Source organism: Symphalangus syndactylus, chromosome X (assembly GCF_028878055.3).
Source record: "Symphalangus syndactylus isolate Jambi chromosome X, NHGRI_mSymSyn1-v2.1_pri, whole genome shotgun sequence".
In the NCBI taxonomy this organism is placed as follows: Eukaryota; Metazoa; Chordata; class Mammalia; order Primates; family Hylobatidae; genus Symphalangus; species Symphalangus syndactylus.
Window position 1 is genome coordinate 157,140,779 of NC_072447.2, and position 18,728 is coordinate 157,159,506.

The 18,728-nt window shown below is 46.0% G+C and overlaps 3 protein-coding genes across 7 annotated transcripts in view; 2 read left to right on the top strand and 1 right to left on the bottom strand.

Moving 5' to 3' along the window:
- Positions 1-18,728, bottom strand: part of F8 (coagulation factor VIII) — a 218,037-nt gene that overhangs the window by 39,616 nt on the left and 159,693 nt on the right. For 2 of the 5 annotated variants that reach the window (XM_063634645.1, XM_055269168.2), the window contains 2 exons: positions 17,334-17,419; positions 11,803-11,958 (listed from right to left, as the gene is read on the bottom strand). In XM_063634645.1, coding sequence (XP_063490715.1) covers positions 11,803-11,958; positions 17,334-17,419 — 242 coding nt within the window. Of the gene's footprint in view, positions 1-1,476; positions 2,364-2,738; positions 3,150-3,453; positions 3,699-4,012; positions 4,185-11,802; positions 11,959-17,333; positions 17,420-18,728 lie in introns of those variants that run through there. The other 3 variants (XM_055269169.2, XM_055269170.2, XM_055269171.2) reach the window with 3 other exon arrangements.
- H2AB1 (H2A.B variant histone 1) lies at positions 2,943-3,393 on the top strand. Its single transcript, XM_055269185.1, has one exon. The coding sequence runs from the start codon at positions 2,943-2,945 to the stop codon at positions 3,276-3,278; it is 336 nt and encodes a 111-aa protein (XP_055125160.1). The 3' UTR covers positions 3,279-3,393.
- On the top strand, positions 4,252-5,933 carry F8A1 (coagulation factor VIII associated 1). The gene has a single exon (XM_055269179.2). It carries the CDS (start codon positions 4,252-4,254, stop codon positions 5,362-5,364), a length of 1,113 nt encoding a protein of 370 aa, XP_055125154.1. The 3' UTR covers positions 5,365-5,933.

The following is an 18,728-nucleotide window of genomic DNA, read 5'->3' on the forward strand; positions in this document are numbered from 1 at the left end:
AGAGTGCTCACAAGATCTGATGATTGTCTGAAAATGTGCGGCGCTTCCCCCTTTGTGCGCGTTCTCTCTCTCTTCCTCCTGCTCCAACATGTGAAGAAGGTGCTTGCTTCCCCTTCACCTTCCGCCATGATTGCACGTTTCCTGAGGCCTGCCCAGAAGCAGAAGCCTGTACAGCCTGCAGAACCATGAGGCAATTAAACCTCTTTTCTTTATGAATTACCCATTCTCAGGCAGTTCTTTATAGCAGTGTAGGAACGGACCAATACGCCAACCCTGTCTGAGTATGCTCAGCAAAGCATATTAGGCTCAGCAAAGTTGCAGTATCCAAGATCAATCTGCAACAATCAGTTGTATTTCCATACCCTAGCAATGAATAACATGAAAATAAGATTAAGGAAATGATTCATTTTACAGTAGCGTCAAAACAATAAAATGTCAAGGAATAAATTTAACAAAAGGTGTACAAGACGTATACTCTGAAAATTACAAGACGTTGCTAAAATAAAAAGAAGACCTAAATAAATCGAAAGGCATTTTGTGTTAATAGATTGGAACACTTAATATTGTTAAGATGCCCATAATCTCCAAGGCAATATACAGATTCATTGTGATGCCTGTCAGAATCCAACCTGCCTTCTTTGTGAAAACTGACAAGCTGATCCTAAAATTCATATGAAAATGTAATGGGCTCAGATAGCCAAAACAACCTCAGAAAAGAAAAAAGTTGAAGGACTCACACTTCCCAATTTCAAAACGTACTACAAAGCTGCAGTAATCCGAAAAGGGTGGTACTGCCATCGTGATAGATATATTAGGTCGATGTTACAGAACTCCGAGTCAGGAATAAACCCATATATTTATGTAAAGTTTATTTTCAGTAAGAGTTCCAGCACCCCTCAATGGGTGGAGGGGAAGAATAATCCCCTCAACAAACCGCGCTGGGACAACTGGATAGCCACATGCAAAAGAATGCCCCTGGACCCCTACCTCACATCATGTAAAGAATTAATTCAAAATGGATCACAGATCTAAATGTAAGGGCTGAAACTATAAAACTCTAAGAAGAAAACAGAGACGTAACTTTGCACGACCTTGGATTAGGCAACAGCTCCTTCAGTATGACACCAAAGGCACAGCCACAGACATCTTTTCATTTGGCAAGTGGGACTACATCCAAATTTAAATCTTTTGGGCAACAAAGGGCTCTATCCAGAAAGTGAACGGGAGAAACATTTGCAAATCACATATCTGGTAAGAGTCTATTTTCCAGAATATATGAACAAGTTTTAGAAGCCCACAGCCAAAATACAATCAACCGAATTAAAAAATGGGCAAAGGGCTTGAATAGACATTCCTCCAAAGCAGAGGTACAAAGGGCCAAGAAGCACATGAAAAGATGTCTTAGTCTGTTTCCTGTTGCCATAATTGAATACCCGACACTGAACAATTTGCAAAGAAAAGAAATTTATTTCTTACCGTTCTGGGGACGGGGAAGTACCCCGGCATCTGGTGATGGCAGAGGGTATCACATGGCGAGAGGGCAAGAGCGTGTACGTCGTTTCAGGCCTCTCTTCCTATTCTTATAAAGCCACCAGTCGCATCATGGGGGTCTCACCCCGATGACCTTATCTAATCCTAATTACCGTCTCAAAGGCTGTGCCTCCAATCAACATGTGAATTTGGGGATTAAGTTTCCAAGACACACAATTTGGGGGACACACTCAAACCACAGCAACATCATCAGACATTTGGGAAATACAAATGAAAACCACCATGAGATAGCACTTCACACCCACTAGGATGGCTATTGTAAACAAAACAAAATGAGGCAAACAGAAAACAAGTTTTGATGAGGCTGCGAAGAAATTGGGACTCTCATGCACTACTGTTGGGAATGCAAAAGATTACAGCTGCTGTGGAAATCAGTTTGGTGGTTCCTCAATAAGTTAAACAGAATTACCACATGAGCCAGCAGTTTGACTCCTAGAAATAGACCCCAAAGAACTGAAAACAGATATTCAAAGAAAAACTTGTACAGAGATGGTCATGGCAGTGCTATTCACAGTAGCCAGAAGGGGGAAATAACCTGTCCATCAACTGACGAGTGGGTAAACAAAATGTGGCCTCCTGTTTATACAACAGAATCGCACTCAGTCATTCAAAGGAAGGAAGTACTGATTCATGCCTCTACATGGATGAACCCTGATGAAACCACTACGCCAAGTGAAAGCAGCCAGACACACAAGGCCTCACATTTGGTCGTATAATTCCATCTATAGGAAATCTCCAGGACAGGCTAACCTCTATGGACAGAAAGCTGATTGACTAGTGGTTGCCAGGGTCTACCTGGAACGTGTGCACGGGCGGGGGGAGGGGGTGTGTGTGGGAGGGTGTGGGGGTCGGTAGTGGTGGTGTGGAAGGAAGCGTGTGGCAAGTGACTGCTTATAGGTACAGGGGTTTCGGTTTCTTTTCGGGGTGTTGAAAACGTTTTGGAACTAGGTGGTTGTGATGGATGTGCAACACCGTGAAGGCGTGGTACCTATCCTCCCCTCGCCCACCCCTTTGTCTTTCCCACAATGTTCCCATCCGGTAGAAAGGGAGAGTTCCCACCGGCAAAGAGAGGGTCACGAGCGCGAGTCCCCCTGCCCCGCCCCGCCCCACCCCACCCCCACGGCCCTCCAGCCACTTCTAGGCCCAGGCCTGCTCCCTCCAGGCCAATGGGAAAGCGATGAGGTCACCTGATGGACGTGCGTTCCTTGTGAGGGGCCGTCACCACGTGCGTGCCCGTCACCGGATGTGCGTGCCCATTGGTCTCGGCTCCCTAGCCAATGAGGGGCTGGGCCCTGGTCGCTAGGATACACAGTACTGGACGCGGTAACTGTCATCTTGAGAGCCATCTTGCCTAGCTAGGCCAAGCCGAGATAGCACACTCGACGCCCAGCATGCCGAGGAGGAGGAGCCACCGAGGGTCCTCCGGTGCTGGCGGCCGGGGGCGGACCTGCTCTCGCACCGTCCGAGCGGAGCTTTCGTTTTCGGTGAGCCAGGTGGAGCGCGGTCTACGGGAGGGCCACTACGCTCAGCGCCTGAGTCGCACGGCGCCGGTCTACCTCGCTGCGGTTATTGAGTACCTGACGGCCAAGGTCCTGGAGCTGGCGGGCAACAACGGAGAGAGGAACATCACTCCCCTGCTGCTGGACATGGTGGTTCACAACAACAGGCTGCTGAGCACCCTTTTCGACACAACCACCATCTCTCAAGTGGCCCCCGGCGGGGACTAGCTTCTGACACCCGGCCCCTGGGACCTGGCAGGTCCACTCGTCCACCCACCCGGCCCCAAACTCCCCGGCCCCAAATCCCCCGGCCTTAAACACCCTCCCCCCCCCCCCAACAACCCGGGCCCCAAAGTCTTGGGCCTTCATTAATTCTGTCAATAAAGTGTTTAAAGGAACCCACCTGCCTGCTTCAGTCACTTTGCCTTGGGGTGGGGGTGGGGGGGGCGGTGAGATGGGTTGGGGGGGGTTGTGAGACCTCCACAGCTGGAGGGATGGAGAGGTGGTGGGGGTCTGGGGTTGGGTGGGAGTCAGGGATGGCACAGAGGAGCAGTCTCTCCCGGTGACAGTGCAGGGGAGTGGCCCTGGGTGGGAAGGGGACACCCCCGCTGGTTCCGAGCAAGTCAGGGCCTGCCCGGGAAAGTCCTCAGCATGATGGTGTTCGTGGGGGCGGGTGGGCCTCAAGGCCATGACTGCAGTGTAGCGACAGGCCGGACTTCTAAGGCAACCGGGGTGGGGACGGAGAGGTGGACCCGGCGCTTGGCAAGGGGCCCCGGACGGGAAGATGGAGGAGTGAGTGGTGGGGGGAAAACAGTCCAGAAATGCACAGACACGGAACTAGGGTCACGAGTTTAGTTTGGGTCATGTTCAGATGGAGAGGCTGTGGGATGCCTTTAGCAACCTAGACCATTTGCATTGCAGCCGAGCTAGCAGCAGCTGGTGCCCCGCCAGGCCCGGCGTACCTTCCCAGGGTCTTGGATCCGCATCCCCGAGACCCTCGATTTGCATACGCCGCTCACAGCCCGGCCAGGCCCCGCCTCCGATCCCGCTCTTTGCATGTCACCAGGGCTGGGGAGCGGGCGCGGGCACGGGCACGCCGGCAGCCCGCCAAGGGGGACACAGGGCACGTCGCCCCGCCCCGCCCCGCCTCGCCCGCCCGCCCGCTGCGGCAGCGCGTCCGGAAGTGCTTGGGGCGGCGAGCATGGCTGCAGCGGCGGCAGGCCTGGGAGGCGGCGCCGGCCCGGGACCCGAGGCCGGGGACTTCCTGGCCCGCTACCGGCTGGTATCGAACAAGCTGAAGAAGCGGTTCCTGCGGAAGCCGAACGTGGCGGAGGCCGGCGAGCAGTTCGGACAGCTGGGCCGGGAGCTGCGCGCCCAGGAGTGTCTGCCGTACGCGGCCTGGTGCCAGCTGGCGGTGGCGCGCTGCCAGCAGGCGCTCTTCCACGGGCCCGGGGAGGCGCTGGCCCTCACCGAGGCCGCCCGCCTCTTCCTGCGGCAGGAGCGCGATGCGCGCCAGCGCCTGGTCTGCCCCGCCGCCTACGGGGAGCCGCTGCAGGCCGCCGCCAGCGCCCTGGGCGCCGCGGTGCGTCTGCACCTCGAGCTGGGCCAGCCGGCCGCCGCCGCCGCCCTCTGCCTGGAGCTGGCCGCAGCCCTGCGCGACTTGGGCCAGCCGGCCGCCGCCGCCGGTCACTTCCAGCGCGCCGCCCAGCTCCAGCTGCCCCAACTGCCCCTGGCCGCGCTGCAGGCGCTTGGCGAGGCCGCCTCCTGCCAGCTGCTGGCGCGCGACTACACCGGCGCCCTGGCGGTCTTCACGCGCATGCAGCGCCTGGCGCGGGAGCACGGCAGCCACCCGGTGCAGTCACTGCCGCCGCCCCCGCCGCCGGGGCCCCTGCCCGGGCCCGGGGCGACGCCCGCCCTACCGGCCGCGCTGCTTCCTCCGAACTCCGGCTCGGCGGCGCCCTCTCCCGCCGCCCTGGGCGCCTTCTCGGACGTGCTGGTCCGCTGCGAGGTGTCCCGCGTGCTGCTGCTGCTCCTCCTGCAACCACCGCCCGCCAAGCTGCTGCCGGAGCACGCCCAGACCCTGGAGAAGTACTCCTGGGAGGCTTTTGACAGCCACGGGCAGGAGAGCAGCGGCCAGCTTCCCGAGGAGCTCTTTCTGCTGCTCCAGTCTTTGGTCATGGCTTCCCACGAAAAGGACACGGAAGCCATCAAGTCGCTGCAGGTGGAGATGTGGCCACTGTTGACTGCTGAGCAGAACCACCTCCTTCACCTCGTTCTGCAAGAAACCATCTCCCCCTCAGGACAGGGAGTCTGATCCATCCCATTCACCCAATGACTTTTTGCCCAGGCCGGGACTTTTTGCATCAGTCACGTTCACCAGATGACTTTGCCTGTTACCAAACCTCATGCACCCACGTTTGCGTCTGGGGAGGAATGAAAAGACATCGTTCCCGCTTCTGCGTTTTGTTATTCCTACTGCCGCCATAGGAATTACTTCGTTCGCTGAACGTTACCAGCATCCCAAGAACACATTTTGATAGAATCAGGGTAGAGGACGTGGCTGTCTTCTAAAAAGCCACGACATGAAAATGACAATCCCTTTCGTCTCCTTCCTCCACTGCTTCCACCCAACGCGGCCTCCTGCCTCCGCCTTTGTTTCATAGTGAGGATTTTATTTTGCACGGCGCCCTCCCTCTAAATACCTACCCTGGATGATTTCATCCTGCTCCTCATTTCTTAACATATTCCTGTGTCTTTGTAATGGCCAAATTTCTCCTTCCACTCGTCCGCACGGTACGTCTTCATGGGAGTCATTTTATTACTTAACAGCTTCCTTGTAACCACAGCCCTAAATCCATGATAAAGTTACTCTTGTACTCCTCATGTGTGGTTTTGGTGTCCGTCGTCTGTAAAATGTGACTCTCTTACCTGCTTGTCAGGAGGCCAAAAGCAGAACCAGATAGCTCTTTGGGCTCCAGGATGTATTCGTTCCTTTGAAATTTCACTATGCCTCCTATGTGGGCAAGGAACCTGCAGAGATCATCTATGATGTGCTCCGTACTCAGGTGACTGCAATGCAGATACATCCAGTGCAGCGGGTCTGGTGCCGATGCATCGATTTGCATTGGAATTCACGGTTCTGGTTCTATTCCCAGAGGTATATGCAGTCTGGATCACAACAGCTTTTATTTGTAATAGGGAATTTTTTTTTTTTTTTTTTTTTTTGCCGAGATGGAGTCTCACTCTGTCACCCAGGCAGGAGCGCAGTGGCGTCATCTCGGCTCACTGCAACCTCTGCCTCCTGGGTTCAAGCGATTCTCCTACCTCAGCCTCCAGAGTACCTGGGATTACAGGCGTGCACCACCACGCTGGGCTAATTTTTGTATTTTTAATGGAGATGGGGTCTCACCATGTTGGCCAAGCTGGTCTCCAACTCCTGACCTCAAATGATCCACCCTCCTCGGCCTCCCAAAGTGCTGGGATTACAGGCATGAGCCACCACGCCTGGCCTGTAATAGGGATTTTGCTGCAACTTTTAGTTAAGTAGGTGAAATCAGAGTGGTGGCCCTTTGGTGGTGTGCGATCACGTGACTGCAAGGCAGCCTCCGTGTTCCCCCAAAGCGGGATGGCGTTCCGTTTGAAAACACTAAAGTTTCCAAGGCTTTCTGGCTCAAATGGAGCATGCACCCCAACAAGGCTGTTTTCTTATTTATTGCGTCTGTTTAATCCTTTTGATGGTGACAACAAGAACTCTTCAGAATATAGCCTCTTTCTCAAACTTTCAACCCTGGGGAAATGCATCCTTTGGGCCGAAGTTGCACGCAATACTGATCTTCGGGGCTGAGATGTAAGGACACAGTTTGGAGTAGGTGTTTTTGTTTTGCGTCTTCTTGCAGGGGAGAGGTGTGGAGGGTTGTCACTGTGAGTTGAGTGCCTCAAAATGGGCGGGACTTGTAGGGTGCTCTTTTCTGCTTCTATTTCTATTTCTATTTCGACAGTGTGGAAGTAATGGGAAGCACAGGAGAGGCCCATTCCACCATCATTCCTCTGTCTCTCACTTGGCTGCCAGGAAGGGTCCTACAGAGCCCTGAACGCCTGGCCCAAATTATTGTAAAAGCGGTTGAAGGGCTCATGCTCCTTTGCTCTTTGGCTCTTTCCTGGTATGCTCCTCTTAACCCGGGCTGCAGACCCGGCCGGCTGGCTTCTTGTCAGGTTTAGGAGTCACGGAGCATGACTGGTGACCAGTTTGGGATTTGGGCTTCAGGAGAAGCCTCCTTAGGCCCCTGGTCCAAACTCCTTGCATCAGGGAGGTGAGGGGAAGGATAACCAGACAGTCCAGTAGTGGGTATCTGAGCATAATTCTAGGAAACACGAAAACTCCTCGTTTTCCATTTGCCGTGGGCTTGTTCATGTATCTCCCTCAGAAACTTAAGAGCAGTGATAACTGGGCCGAGGCCAGATTTCAGCATTTTTGAGAATTCCCTCGTAATGTATCACATCAATATCAAAAGTCAACACTGATTTCTAGCATGCCAAAAGCAAATACTTTCAGAGGACATGATTAGTTTGCTTTTTAACTTGAAAACAATTCCAAATTCACACTTACAACAGCGTAAACCGTCGGAAATGGTGGCAGCGAAGCAGTGAACCCTTAAAGGCTGTTGGGGTTCCCCTTCTCCCCATTATGAGGTACTCCCAAAAGGAGAAATGTTGCTTATGAAAGAATATTTTATACGTGAATAGTACAAAGACAAAGACGTTTGAGAACCGCTACGCCGGAGGAAGGTGGTCAAGACTGAAATTAGTGTATTAGGCAAGATCTGGTTCCTAGGTGCTGAGGATTCTGGTGCCAAGGATTAATGTTAACCGTGTAGGCATCTCTACCACCGTTAGAGGAGACCAGCATCCCACAGACTCTTTCTGTCAAGGGCCGGATAGAAATGTGTTAGTCTTTACAGACCACAGATGGTATCTGTTGCACAGTCTTCTTTGTTTCTTTGTATGTTTGTCTTTGCAATCCTTTAAACGTGTAAAAACTATTCTTAACTCACAGTCCGTACAAAAGCAGGCTATGGGCCGAATTCTGGGGCTATAGTTTGCCCACCCCTGAATTAGAACCCAGAACATAGTAGTTGCTCAGTGACTGTTCAAGGAATGAACCTCATGAGAGTAGTTAATAACTATAAGTAATTTATCCTTATCGTTAAAAGACAAAGATTGAAGAATAAGTGAACTAAGCATTCACCTCCAGATTGTAGGAAACAAACCAAAAGAAAGGAAAATAGAATTTTTAAAGTTTTGAACAGAGATTGATGAACTAGAAACAGCTCTTTCAAAACCATGTTTGGGTTTAAAACTGACCTGATTCTTTGAAAAATTAATAGAATAGACAAACACTTGCCAACTCTTGATACAGAAGGGAAAAAAGGAGAAAAGACATATATGTATGTATGCAGATATAGCTGTATGGCACAGGAAGGGATATATGAGTCTAATGTGCACATTTGCAGACATTAACTCAAGGCAATACAAATGAGAATAGCAATAATCATATAAGGATTGGAAAATATAGCCTAGTATCTCTCACTAAATAAAGCACATGGCTCACATGGCTTTTTCATTTACTCTCATTAAATACTGGATTCCTACATTAAATAAGCTATTCTAGAGCGATAGTTTCATGGAAAAAAATGGAAGCTTTCCCACTTTATTTTCAAGTTTAATATAACCCTCATGCCAAAACCTGATAAGTAGAGCTACTGAAAACGTTCAACCCATTTCATTCATGAATATAGATACAGAAATTATAAATAAAATGTTGGCAAATTGGATCCAGCTAAGTTTTAAATGACTAACACACTATGACTGACGAAAGTTTTCCCAGGAATGGAGTAAAACTCCATTTACTTGGTAAAACCAAGTTGTAGCCAGACCACCTTGAGCACATGTTCTCAGGATCTCCTGACGGCTGTGTCACAGGCCATTGGTCTCTCATATTTGGCTCACAATAAATCTCTTCAAGTATTTTACAGGGTTTAACTTTTTGTTTGTTGACAATCCCTAAACCTGAAAGGATCAGAAGAGAGAAACATCCTGAAAGAGAGAATTGGATAGACTATTGTAGTGGCTTTAAAAAATGACCACCAATTATTTAACATTTCTCCCATTAAAAATTAGGGTGTATGTCTCTTCCCCTTGAATCTGGGTGGATATGTGATTTGCTTATAACCAATAGAATGTATTGAAAGTGAGGACTAAACTCTGATTTTTTTTTATCTTGCCCAAATTCCTATCTAAGCGGTCTGGGGAGTCATGCCCTACAAATCATAAATTCTCATCAGATGGGTTTTATTTAACCTTATATGTCATGATTTTCTTTCCAACCTGACTCTGGCATAACACTGTGAGACAAGGAAGAAAATCAAAATATTTTACCCCAAAACATGTTTCTTTGCCATGTTTTGAAATGGCCCTGCAAAGCTGTTCTTTGTGGGGGGAAATTTGCATCTGTAAAGAATCTCTATTAACATAGCTAGATCTTTTTCTCCCAGCCTCTCCCAATCCTAAAGAGATTAACTAAGATCTGAATACAAAACATTTGTCATCTATTGTCTCTAAGGGGAGCCACTATAAGACTTCAGAAGAACTTTGGTCTCCACAATGTTTATCTTAACCTGAACATTCCCTTTCTATCAATCCCAGGTCTTCAGACAAACTCAACCAATTGTCAACCAGAAAATGTTTAAATTCACCTGTAGCCCAGAAGCCCCCAGGTTGAGTTGTCCCGCCTTTCTGGACCAAATCAGTGTATTTCTTAAATGTATTTGATTGATGTCTCAAGCCTCTCTAAAATGTATAAAACCAAGCTGTGCCCTGTCCATCTTGGGCACATGTTCTCAGGACCTCCTGAGGGCTGTGTCATGGGCCATACTCACTCATATTTGGCTCAGAATAAATCTCTTCAACTATTTTATGGAGTTCAACACTTTTTGTTGACAAAAGTGATGCTACATAACTTAGAAGACTTGGTCAGAAAAGGTTATGTAGTCTTCACCTTGTTAACTGTAACACTCACACTTGGAGGCCCTAAAATGACGTGTAAGAAGTGCAACTACAGGCTGGATGTGGTAGCTTACGCCTATAATCCCAGCACTTTGGGAGGCTGAGGTGGGCGGATCACCTGAGGTCAGGAGTTCAAGACCAGCCTGGTCAACATGGCAAAACCCTGTCTCTACTAAAAATACAAAAATTAGCTGGGCGTGGTGGCATGAGCCTGTAGTCCCAGCTACTCAGGAGGCTGAGGCAGGAGAATCACTTGAACCCGGGAGGCAGAGGTTGCAGTGAGCCGAGATCACACCAGTGCACTCCAGCCTGGGCAACAGAGTGAGACTCTGTCCTCCTCCCACCGTCCCTCCCCCCACAAAAAGAAGTCCAACTACCTTGAAACATGCTGTAAGGAAGCCCAGGCCTCAGGGAAAATCCATGTAAAGTTACATCTTTCAACAGCCCCAGATTCTGTCCTAGCTGACAGTCAGTACCAACCACCAGAAAAGCAAAAGAAGGAACTTCCAGATGATTCCAGCACCCAGCTGTTAATCCTAACTGAGGCTCCAGAAACCACCCATCCCCACTGTGTCCCAAAGTCTTGATCTACAGAATCTGTGAGCAAAACATAATGGTCATTGTTATGACACTAAGTTTTGAAGTGGCTTGGTACACAGCAATAGTAACTAGTACAGGTAGAAAAAGCCACTCTGAGGGAAGCAGTGACCTTAAGTGGGGAGATACAGTGAACTCCTCTACAAGGAGAAAGTCAGAAGAATAAATATGCCAATCTTTTGCCAGTGCTCCCTGTTGGTGAAATCCAACCAAAAGCTGGAGGACAAGGTAGCCTGTTGTTGTATTCTACACAAGTTCACCTCACAGAACAAGAAGCAGGGTAGAGAAGCAGGAAAATGGATCTAAAGGGGCAAACAAAAGTTATCTTGCTTGGGGTCATTTGAAGACTTTGAACTTTATTCTGAAGACAATGGGAAGACATTGAAAAGTTTTAGGTAGGCAACTGATGATTATCCTGAAAATGATGTGCAGCTTTTATTGGAGAACAGGTTAGAAACGGGGGAAGACTAGTTAGGAATGTAATACAATAGATAAGTGTGAGGTAATGGGACCCTGGGCTGTGGCAACAGCGGTATAAATGGAAACAGCAGAAAGAGATGTGAGAGGCATTACAAATAAAGGATTGACCAGATTTGTGGGCATAAAAATGAGGGAAGAGTAGACAATAACGCTGAGGTTTTAAGCCTTTAAGGGTCTTGAGCTCACCTCTAGAGAATTCAGCAATTCCCAAAGTTTCACCCATCCTTTTATGTGGAAGTCATGAATCTTCATCTCCATCCATGGTTTTGCCCCCTAAACTTGTCTTTCGCCTACTGCCTGCTGGACATTTCAACCTGATTGTCCTACTATAACCTCAAACCTAGATATCCATAAGCAAGCTCACAATCATCAATCCACATAGTCCTGAATCACATATTTCTGTCAATACAGCATCTCTTCGTTTCTATCATCTATGAGCCTTGACACTACTACATTTTTGTTGATATGTCCGTAATAACTCCTATTGCTCATAAGTGAAAAATTATTTTTTGGAGTTAAGTTTGTAGAAGCTAAGAGTGTTTGTCCAATATCTGAAATCTGCCAAAATTCTTTAAAGTATTCAAGCATTCCCTTTAAATGACTAATTACATACCATTAAGGTTCCAGTGGAATTTCCTCGATAAGTCTGCCACTTCTGCCCATCAAGACTATACATGATGATAAACTGAGAGATGTAGAGGCTGGAGAACTTCTGACGGGCACCCTGGGTCTTGATGCCGTGAATAATCATTGGTGCCAACAGATCCACCTACCAATTAAAATAAAACTTCATTTTAACCTATTTTTAAATGTATGTGCTACCTCCTGAAACTAATTATTAGCTTAGGAAGAATCTACATTGCTACAGATGTGTCCATCATTACCTTAGATGTGCAAGTGAAGCAGTCACCAATGTTGAAATGTGCATGTGTGTGTGAAGCTGTGGGATACACAGTAGAAACGAATAGAAAGATGCTTATTGAGTTCCCAGCCTGCTTCTTGACAAACAAAACCACTACCAAATCATTGAGCCCCCATTTCATACACACACACACACACACACACACATGCACACAAACACACACGCACCTTTTGTGGACTCACATAAGCTAATGGACCCACATAAGCTAATGCTTTGCCCACACCTCAGCCTCAGACCAAAGCCAATTTCCTCCCCTCTCCCGAAACCAGACCCACCCCAACATCACTGTCAGTGATGAACTGCTGCACCTCCTTCAAGTGTTAGTTCAGAAACTATTTTTTCTGGTTAGCCTTCTCTGACTCACCCAGACAAATTTAGTGCTGCTTCTTCTACGCTTCTACTTCACTTTGTATATAACTTCATTATAGCACATTATTGCACCATATTATAAGGTTGCTTTGCTTTTCTGCTTTCCTTATTAGACTGAGATCCTTAAGGCAATGAACCCATTTGAGTCACCTAACTTTCTGTGTCTCAATTTATCTGTAAAGTGAAGATAATATTAGTTTTTATCTCAAAGGGCTGCCATAAGGGTTAAAGAGTTAATACATGTAATGTGCTGAGTTCAGTGCCTGGCGCATACTAAACACTCAATTGCTGTTAGCTTTTATATTCTCTCTAGCCCCAGCACCTAATATGGTATCTGGTATAATACTGCTTTATAGCAAATGCTTTGGAATGAATGAGTGAATAATGGGAAAGTAGTACAGAATGGACACTTCTTAAAGAAGAGGTCACGGACTGCAAGAACATTAGAAGTATCAGTTACTGTCCTAACAAGCAAGTCAAATTTAGCATGTTTTCACAAATGCCTGACACACACAAATTGGACTGGTCATGACTCTCATGCTTAATAACTGTCTCCTTCAGCTGACTGTAAGTTCCATTCATACACTCATTCAAAGAACATTTTTTAGCACTTGCTATGTGCCAAGCACTGTTTTAGGTACAGGGAATAGAGTAGTAAACAAGAAACAAAGCCCTGCCCTCATGGAACTTACAGTTTGTAGGGACCAGCCCCACAGGGTCGGTGGGTCTCTCCCTGTGTGCAGCGACGAGAGAGTGTAGAAATAAAGACACAAGACAAAGAGATAAAAGAAAAGGCAGCTGGGCCCGGGGGACCACTACCACTGATGCGCGGAGACCGGTAGTGGCCCCGAATGTCTGGCTGCACTGTTATTTATTGGATACAAAGCAAAAGGGGCAGGGTAAAGAATGTGAGTCTTCTCCAATGATAGGTAAGGTCACGTGGGTCACATGTCCACTGGACAGGGGGCCCTTCCCTGCCTGGCAGCTGAGGCAGAGAGAGAGAGAGAAGACAAAGAGAAAGACAGCTCACGCCATTATTTCTACATATCAGAGACTTTTAGTACTTTCACTAATTTACTACTGCTATCTAGAAGGCAGAGCCAGGTGTACAGGATGGAACACGAAGGTGGACTAAGAGCGTGACCATTGAAGCACAGCATCATAGGGAGACGGTTAGGCCTCCGGATAACTGCGGGAAAGCCTGACTGGTGTCAGGCCCTCCACAAGAGGTGGAGGAGCAGAGTCTTCTCTAAACTCCCCCAGGGAAAAGGAGACTCCATTTCCCGGTCTGCTAAGTAGCAGGTGTTGTTCCTTGACACCTTTTGCTACCGCTAGACCACGGTCCGCCTGGCAATGGGCGTCTTCCCAGACGCTGGCGTCACCGCTAGACCAAGGAGCCCTCTGGTGGCCCTGTCCGGGCATAACAGAAGCCTCGCACTCCTGTCTTCTGGTCACACCTCACTATGTCCCCTCAGCTCCTATCTGTGTATGGCCTGGTTTTTCCTAGGTTATGATTATAGAGCGGGGATTATTATAATATTGGGATAAAGAGTAATTACTACCAACTAATGATTAATGATATTCATATACAATCATATCTAAGATCTATATCTGGTATGACTATTCTTGTTTTATATTTTATTATACTGGAACAGCTCGTGTCCTCGGTCTCTTGCGTCAGCGCCTGGGTGGCTTGCTGCCCACAACAGTTGAGTAGGGGAAATAGACCTTATATCACATGTTTTTATTTGTTTATAGCATCAAGTAGTGATAAGTGCAGGAGAAAAATGAAGCAGGGTAACAGGACAGAGTGTCAAGGTCTTCAGAAGTTGCAGCACTGTCTTTTCCCAGATTAGATGGTATTCCCAATCAAAGACACTTCATTTTAACCTCTTGGTATTGTGGCATAAAAAAGTGAAAGCACCAGGCACAAAAATCATGACTTCTACTGAATTGACTTTTACTGTTTCTTCATATAGATAGAGTATAAGAGTTCTTTCTTGGACCAGCGATTATTGTATTTTCTAGCAGCCTTGCTAGAATAAAGCCGCAATAGAACCAGGCTACAATAAAGCCTTGGCAGCCTACCTACATTCTGCAACTGACAAATGCTTGACAACTGATGAATGCTTGACAAACTGCCAGGCTTATCTACTTCATCTTCTTGTGCCTCTTCTACATTGTAATTGGCACCTGGGAGCAGTTTGGCAATTACAGACTCAACAGCTTCACCTATGGGCCCAGCCAGGTGTTTCAGTGTAACCACAAGACACATCTCTCTATTAGGAAGTAAGCAAGGTTGTAATGAGTTTCATTGTATAAAAGTACAAACACTGCAGCTGCGTATCTCCATGGGGCCTGCTGACTTCCCCCTGTGCATTGCCTGGTCTTAGTCACCTGGTGCTCCTCAAGCCAGCCCAGTGCTCTTGTGTCTTGGGGCCAGGCTGTTGTGCACTCTTCAGGCCTTCTCATGAGAATAGATGCCTTCTCCAACTCCCTTCCTTGTCAGCACCCCCTTTCAACTCCATCTCCATGGTTTATTTTATAAAGTTACAAGATCTATAAAAAGTCTAGCTGGACCTTAGTAAGACAGATGGCAAAAACCACCTTGAAGATAAGGCGATTTAATAGTGGTAGATGATAACATAACTAGGTGGATTTGTAACTGGTTTAATTACCACAAGTAAACAGTGACAGTTAATAGATGGTTATCAACTTAAAGGGAGCATTCCGGAAACAGTGTAGTACAATGATTACCAATTAGGGTTCTGGAGCCCAACTATCAGAATTTGAATTTTGGCTCAGTCACTTATTAGCCGTGTGACTTGGGCCAAAATAACCTCTCTATGCTTCAATTTCATTATCTGAAATGAAGATGATAGTAACGTCTACCTCACAAGGTTGTAGTGAGGACTTAACAGCTTGATTTGTATTGTGCACATACTAAGGAAGTCTTGTCTACTTCAATATTTTGATCATGACTTTGCTGCAGTATTACAAAGTTTACTGATCAAATCAGTAACTGGAAAAACTAGGAAATACTTTGGGACACTGAAGATCGGCAAGCTGAAACAATGGGCCAAATCTAGTAAGTGGAAACAACAGGGTATATTGTTCAGGGTTCATTGGCTAGGCACAGACAGGACACTCTATTTACTAGTCTTATCAGGTTGTATCTAGTGAGGAAGATATAATTCCCCCCTCCCAAAGGAGAATGTTATTACAAAAAATTAAATAGCACAGACGGACACAGGGTGGCCAAATAGATAAACATGTTCTCTATATAAGGATACATTTAAAGTTGAAAATAACCATAGAAATACAAGGTGAAGAACATAACATGTTGTTTGGCAGGAGCACAAACAAACAAAAAATACTTAGGGATTAGTAAACAGCAGCTCAGATTGAGTCAAAATTGGCAGTGTCTACAAAACAATGCTGTGGCATTAATAGACATGCTATTTGCAAAGATGGAAACCAAAATGTTTTCTCCATTTCCTGTTTGGGCTTCTAGAAGGCATCTAGCCTTATGTTTAGGTGGAGAGGCTGAGTAGGCACTTCCAAGCTGCCCTCAGCTTTTGTGAGGCATGGAAGAGACCCAAGAGTTTCCATCTGTCTGCCTTTGAAGGGGCCTGATTGATCATATGTTGAAATGATAGTATTTTCAGATATGTTGAGTTAAATAAAATGTATTATTAAAGTGAATTTCACATTTTTGAAAACGTGGCCACTAGAAAATGTAAAATTACTGGTGTGAGATGGTATCTCATTGTGGTTTTGATTTGCATTTCTCTGATGGCCAGTGATGAAGAGCATTTTTTCATGTGTTTTTTGGCTGCATAAATGTCTTCTTTTGAGAAGTGTCTGTTCATGTCCTTTGCCCACTTTTTGATGGGTGATTCCTCAGGGATCTAGAACTAGAAATACCATTTGACCCAGCCATCCCATTACTGGGTATATACCCAAAGGACTATAAATCATGCTGCTATCAAGACACATGCACACGTATGTTTATTGTGGCACTATTCACAATAGCAAAGACTTGGAACCAACCCAAATGTCCAACAACGATAGACTGGATTAAGAAAATGTGGCACATATATACCATGGAATACTATGCAGCCATAAAAAATGATGAGTTCATGTCCTTTGTAGGGACATGGATGAAACTGGAAAACATCATTCTCAGTAAACTATCGCAAGGACAAAAAACCAAACACCGCATGTTCTCACTCATAGGTGGGAACTGAACAATGAGAACTCATGGACACAGGAAGGGGAACATCACACTCCGGGGACTGTTGTGGGGTGGGGGGACGGGGGAGGGACAGCATTAGGAGATATACCTAATGCTAAATGACGAGTTAATGGGTGCAGCACACCAACATGGCACATGGATACATATGTAACAAGCCTGCACATTGTGCACATGTACCCTAAAACCTAAAGTATAATAATAAAAAAAGAAAATGTAAAATTACACATGTGGTTTGCATTTTTGAACCATTTGTTTTATGTTAAAATAAAGGGGATTGGAGTACTTAAGGACATGTGGGCAGTTGGAAGCATCTAATAACAACATATACTGTCTTGAGAGATGACGAGTTCAATATTATAGAAAATATTCAGATGTTCTAATCCCAGTAGAAGGACTAAAATACAGAAATAGGACATATCAGTATACTCAATTCTATCACCATATCTCTTTGTTCATGACTGCTTTTGTACAAATCATAAGGCATTCTGTTCTTTAGTTTTCTCATATTCATAGAATCCTTTGAGCTTACAAGAGGAATAAGTAATGCAATTGATCGAATGTGATACATTTCCCATCACTGATTACATTTTCTAACCTTGATCCAAGAAAAGGGCTCCTTGGTGCTCCAGGCATTGATTGATCCGGAATAATGAAGTCTGGCCAGCTTTGGGGCCCACTGTCCTTTGCCCAAGTAAAGAAACAGAGATTAAATTCAGCTGGGTTAGTCCTAGACACTTGAGAATAAAATTATTGTGTTGAGAAAGGTTAATCTAAGCTGTGGTGAAAATAGAGAAAAACATAAAGGCTTTATGGCATACCAGTATCAATTACTATCTAAGGATATTGCTTATCCTTGTCCGTTTCATTTTCTAAAATTTACAATTTTGTTAATTGTTAGCACCTCTAATTAGCTGATACTGCAATTTGTTACCAACACTACCAAATAATAATATTATTTTTTCTTTTCTTTTCTTTTTTTGAGATGGAGTCTTGCTCTGTCACCCAGGCTGGAGTGCAATGGCGTGATCTTGGCCCACTGCAACCTCCACCTCCTGAGTTCAAGCAATTCTCCTGCCTCAGTCTCCTGGGTAGCTGGGACTACCATCGTGCACCACTATGCCCGACTAATTTTTGTATTTTTAGTAGAGACGGAGTTTCACCATGTTGGCCAGGCTGGTCTTGAACTCCTGACCTCAGGTGATCTGCTTGCCTCAGCCTTGCAAAGTGCTGGGAGGCGTGAGCCAACGTGCCCCGCCTATTATTTATTATACAATGTATGTTCATTGTAGAAAAATCAGAAAATGAAAAGTAAAAATAAAAATAAGTAAAAATACAAACAAAAGAAATTTTAAAATGTAACCCGTCCACCTAGTGAAAAATGTTACTATTTTGGTGTAAAACTCTTAAGCCTCTTTTTCAAGAGAATTTTTTTACCCCACAACAACATAGGTTGGCAAACTTTTTCTGTAAAGGGCCAGATAGTAAATCACTTAGGCTTTGCATATTATATGGTCTCTGTTGCAACTATGTTACTGCTGCTGTAGCCATAGATGATAAGTAAATTAATGAACGTGGCTGTGTTCCAAAATAAGACTTTATTATGGATGCTGAAATTTGAATTTTATAATTTCACATGTCATGAAATAGTCTTTGTCTTTTTGTCAGTTATTTAAAAATGGAAAATCTGTTCATAGCTCACATGCCATACTAAAACAGGCAGTGTGCTGCATTTAGCCTGTGGGCAGTAGTGCTCTAAAACAATTTTTGAGAATTCTCTATAGACCCTAGTCAAACTTTACCATTACTGCTCATAGGAAAGTATAGCTTCCTGCTACAGTGAAAAGAATTGACTCAAGGAAGAAATACTGAAGGTAGGGAGGATATTTAAGGAGGCAGTGTCATTGCCCAGGTAAGAAATGATGGTGACCTGAGTTAAGATGGCCACAGTGGGAAATGGAGAGGAGGAGATGTATTTGAGAGGCACTTATGG

Bases quoted from the DNA above. Each gene is read 5' to 3' on its own strand.
- H2AB1 (XM_055269185.1), top strand. From the start codon at position 2,943: ATGCCGAGGAGGAGGAGCCACCGAGGGTCCTCCGGTGCTGGCGGCCGG.
- F8A1 (XM_055269179.2), top strand. From the start codon at position 4,252: ATGGCTGCAGCGGCGGCAGGCCTGGGAGGCGGCGCCGGCCCGGGACCC.